Raw genomic sequence first — 3844 nt, 5'->3', positions numbered from 1 at the left:
GAAAAAAGTCAGAACAGGGCAATTTTCAAATGTTCATATGAGAGTCCATTGGAGTTTCTTGACAAGGAGCACTGAGCAAATTTCAGAAAATGGAGCAAAGTACTGCGGTGCCAGCCCAGAAACACTGGGATAAGCCAGTAAGTGCTCTCTTCATCAGCGTTTTATCCTTCCTGTCAAATATATTGAAATGGGGATTTCAACTATGCGGGACTGATCGTATTTTGAGATGTTATCCTGGACTCTACAGTATGGAGTAGCTTTTCAGTGATTACTGTTAACAGGAAAGTTAACTTAGCGAAAAGCATTTTTCATGTCCAGATAACCTATGGTTATTTAAAGCCTTTTGCCTTCTTTGCCGTCTTAAAGCATCTTGTCATTTTGTAGAGAGAATTCCATATAGCCTGTGGTCCGGATTCATTAGCTACGGATGCCTCTAAGCAAACAACCGTCAGCGTTAGCTTCCTCTTACCAGAGTAAGTATTTGTTGTTAACAGTTTATGCTGGCAGACAGTACCAGACAGGCATAACTTAATGGACAGGTGGTAGGATTCAGGAATCAAACAGGTTTTAAGAATAAAGAACAAATGTCAGGGTTTTAGTAACATCAGAAATGAGGTTGGGGGAAGGTCAGAAACAAGGAATTTTTTTCTTATTTTACACACACATACATTTATACAGGATCTTATGCAGCTCAGTCTGGCTTTGAAAGAGCTATGTAGTCAGCGAAGAGACTGCCTTTAGAAAACTTAGCTTTTCGGGGGAGTCACAGGTCCGCTTTAAGTATGAGAGGGGCACTGTGAACACTTGCCTCAGAAAAGTGTGTGTGTATGTGTCTGTCTGTCTGTCTGTCTGCTTCTGTGCAGAGGCTTGAGGGAACCAGAAGACATCCAGTCCCTTGGAACTGGAGCTATAGGCATTGTGAGTGGCCTGATGTAGGTGCTGGGACCTGAACCTGGTTCCTCTACAAGAGCAATAAGCACTCTGTTCTAGATTGTTTCTCCATTGCTGTGACAAAACACTCTGAGCAATACCAACTTGGGGAGGAAAGGGTTTATTGTCTTATATCTCCTGGGTCACAGTTCATCACTGAGAGAGCCCAAGGTAGGAACTCGGCAGGAATCTGGAGGCAGGAGCTAGAGCATAGGCCATGGAGGAACGCTGCTTACTGGCTTGTTCCCCTGGCCCCTGCTCAGCTTGCTCTCTTATCCAACACAGGCCCACCTGTCCAGGGGTGGCACCACCCACAGTGGGCTGGGCCCTCCCACATCACTCAACAGTCAAGAAGATGCCTCACAGACATGATCATAGGCCACTCCAATGGAAGGAGTTCCCTAATTTAAGGTCCCTCAACCCAGGTGTGTCAGGTTGACACTAAAGCTATCCAGCACACACTCTTAACTGCAGAGCCATCTCTCCAGCCCCAAATATACTACACACAAAATTTTCTAACTAATTATAGCAATTTCCTGGAGAACAGCCTCTACCACTCTCCCCAGCTCTAGCCGCCCGTCAGTAACTAGCCAGTTTGGACCTGTCGCTCCCTGTCATTGTGTTTCTTGATGTTAACTTAATACTGTGGCTATACCTGAAAACATCTGTCAAAGGACATGAAAACTATCTTGTGGCAGCATTTGATGTGTAACTAAATTAGTTTTACGGTTTAGGGCCAAAGAAGAGAAAAATCTCACATAATTATTGAAATACAGTTAAAATGTGAGAATTTCAAGTGGAACTTAACCTTGATTAGAACTGAGTTCAATCCCCAGAACTCACACACAAAGCTGGGCATGGTGGCATGCACTTTAGTCTCAGGGCTTGCGGAGAGAGGTTGGTGAAGACAGGAGGATCCCAGGCACTCACTCCATATTGACAGGGTCAGAGTTCTAGGTAAAGATGAGAGGGCCTGTCAAAAAAAACAAGGTGGCACCTGAGGAACAACAGGTGAGATTTATTTCTATTCTCTACATGCATGTGTGCACACTTTAGCATGACTGCACACACACATACCTACAATCACATGTACACATACACATTAAAAAAGATAATTATAGTCACCAACAATTTTCCTTGTTCTCACCTGTGCTCATTCATCTCCCTTTGTTTTTTCTCAACATAGTATCACCGACACATTTGAAGCCTTCACATTGAACCTTCTGTCTTCCCTCCTGATTTCTGGGCCCAATTCCCCATTTTACAAAGCTTTAATTGAATCTGGACTTGGTACAGACTTTTCTCCTGATGTTGGGTAAGTTTTAGTGTGATTAATTTCATTGGCTTGATTGGTTGGTGGTTTTAATTTAGTGATATAGGTTTGATTTAGTTGATTGGTTGGTTGTGATTTGACTGATTGATTGATCTATTTTTTTGGTTGATTGATTGCCCAAGTAGACATTACGCTTTGAGTCCTTCTGCCGGATAGAGGACTGAGCCACCAGGCCTGGATTTATTGTTACATCAGTATTATTTACTGACTGTTAAAGAATTTGCATCAAGTATTCTTTAGAATCTTAAGGTGTTGTAAAACTTAGCTGTTTACTGTTTCTATATTTATTTTACCATACCATAGACGCTTAAGTTGTATTGATTGCTAGAAATCTTTAAAAGGATATGAGTGTGCATTTGACCAGTTGCACCTTAAGAGTATGTGAGGTCATTGCATTACCACATTGCCTCAACACAGTCTTTGGTAGGATCCTGTACTGAAAGTCCTTAATCATGATCTGTATGTAAAATATATTCCAAGTGAAAGGTAAAATGCCTGGATTCTGACACACTGTCTGGTTTCCTGTTCTAGATATAATGGCTACACGAGGGAAGCCTACTTCAGCGTTGGTCTCCAAGGGATCTCGGAGAAAGATGTCAGGACAGTCAAAGAGCTCGTAGACAAGACCATTGAAGAAGTCATTGAGTACGTGTGGCTGTCAGGATGACCAGCTTCCATCCTGTGTCCTGTGGGGAGGGGCCTGAGACTTCCCCATTGCTGACCTCCTCTGGGTGTAATGCAATGTGATATGTATGGTTGAGTTTAGTTGATTTTCTTATTGGACTTTTATTCAGTTTTTTAGTTAGCGTACCATGTAGTGTGTGTGCTGATGGCATCTCCATGCCTATGTGTCATCTGTTCTTACTAGTCCCCCTCCCCCTCCTCCCCGTCCTCCTTTTGGACGTCTTGCTGTTCCCCCCAACACCCCCGCTTCTTGTCGCTTATAATTTAGTTGTTCGAATACCACCTCTGCTGCCTTCTGCTTCTGAAACTTCTCTTTCTTTCCAGCATCTCACTTGTCGTTTATGTTCTTTAGGAAAGGATTTGAAGATGACCGGATTGAAGCTTTACTTCATAAAATCGAAATACAGATGAAGCATCAGTCTACCAGCTTTGGACTTGCCCTGACGTCAGTATGTGTCTTCTTGGTCGCTTTTGCTTTTGGTTTGGTTTTGGTTTTAGTTTTGTAACTAGTGGTTCTTTGTGTGTGTGTGTGTATGGGCGCACGTGTGTGTGTGTTTTGTTTTGTTCTTTTTTGGAGACATGGTCTTGCTATATACATTCCTGCCTCTGCCTCCTCAGTGTTGGGGTTACAGGCAAGCACCACGATGCCCACCAAAACTGTGGTTCTTAACATCACTGAAAGTATCAATTAACACTGATAGTGCTTTTTATTTGAATCTTGAGAGTGACTCTTTTGGATCAAATATAAATGTACTTATAATTTAATGTCATAGATTTTTGGGCATTTTTTATGAGCTTCCTTAATTGGCTCTGTGTGCTTGTGTGTGTGTGTGTGTGTGTGTGTGTGTGTGTGTGTGTGCACATGTGTGCCTACACACATGGATGTGGTAACCAGAC

The 3844-nt window shown here is 42.6% G+C and overlaps 1 protein-coding gene across 1 annotated transcript; it reads left to right on the top strand.

The window, feature by feature from the left end:
• Nucleotides 1-69: 69 nt before the first annotated feature.
• Nucleotides 70-3427, top strand: LOC103749120 (presequence protease, mitochondrial-like; the record flags this gene model as incomplete). Its single annotated transcript, XM_008851939.3, has 5 exons — nucleotides 70-137; nucleotides 385-473; nucleotides 2117-2245; nucleotides 2795-2908; nucleotides 3300-3427. Coding segments are annotated over exons 1-5 (508 nt in total), but the record flags the coding sequence as incomplete, so codon positions are not given.
• Nucleotides 3428-3844: the final 417 nt, after the last annotated feature.

The sequence above is a fragment of the Nannospalax galili genome, unplaced genomic scaffold, assembly GCF_000622305.1.
Source record: "Nannospalax galili isolate Female #2095 unplaced genomic scaffold, S.galili_v1.0 scaffold11346, whole genome shotgun sequence".
NCBI classification, from domain to species: Eukaryota; Metazoa; Chordata; class Mammalia; order Rodentia; family Spalacidae; genus Nannospalax; species Nannospalax galili.
This window is presented reverse-complemented; position numbering and strand designations above follow the sequence as displayed.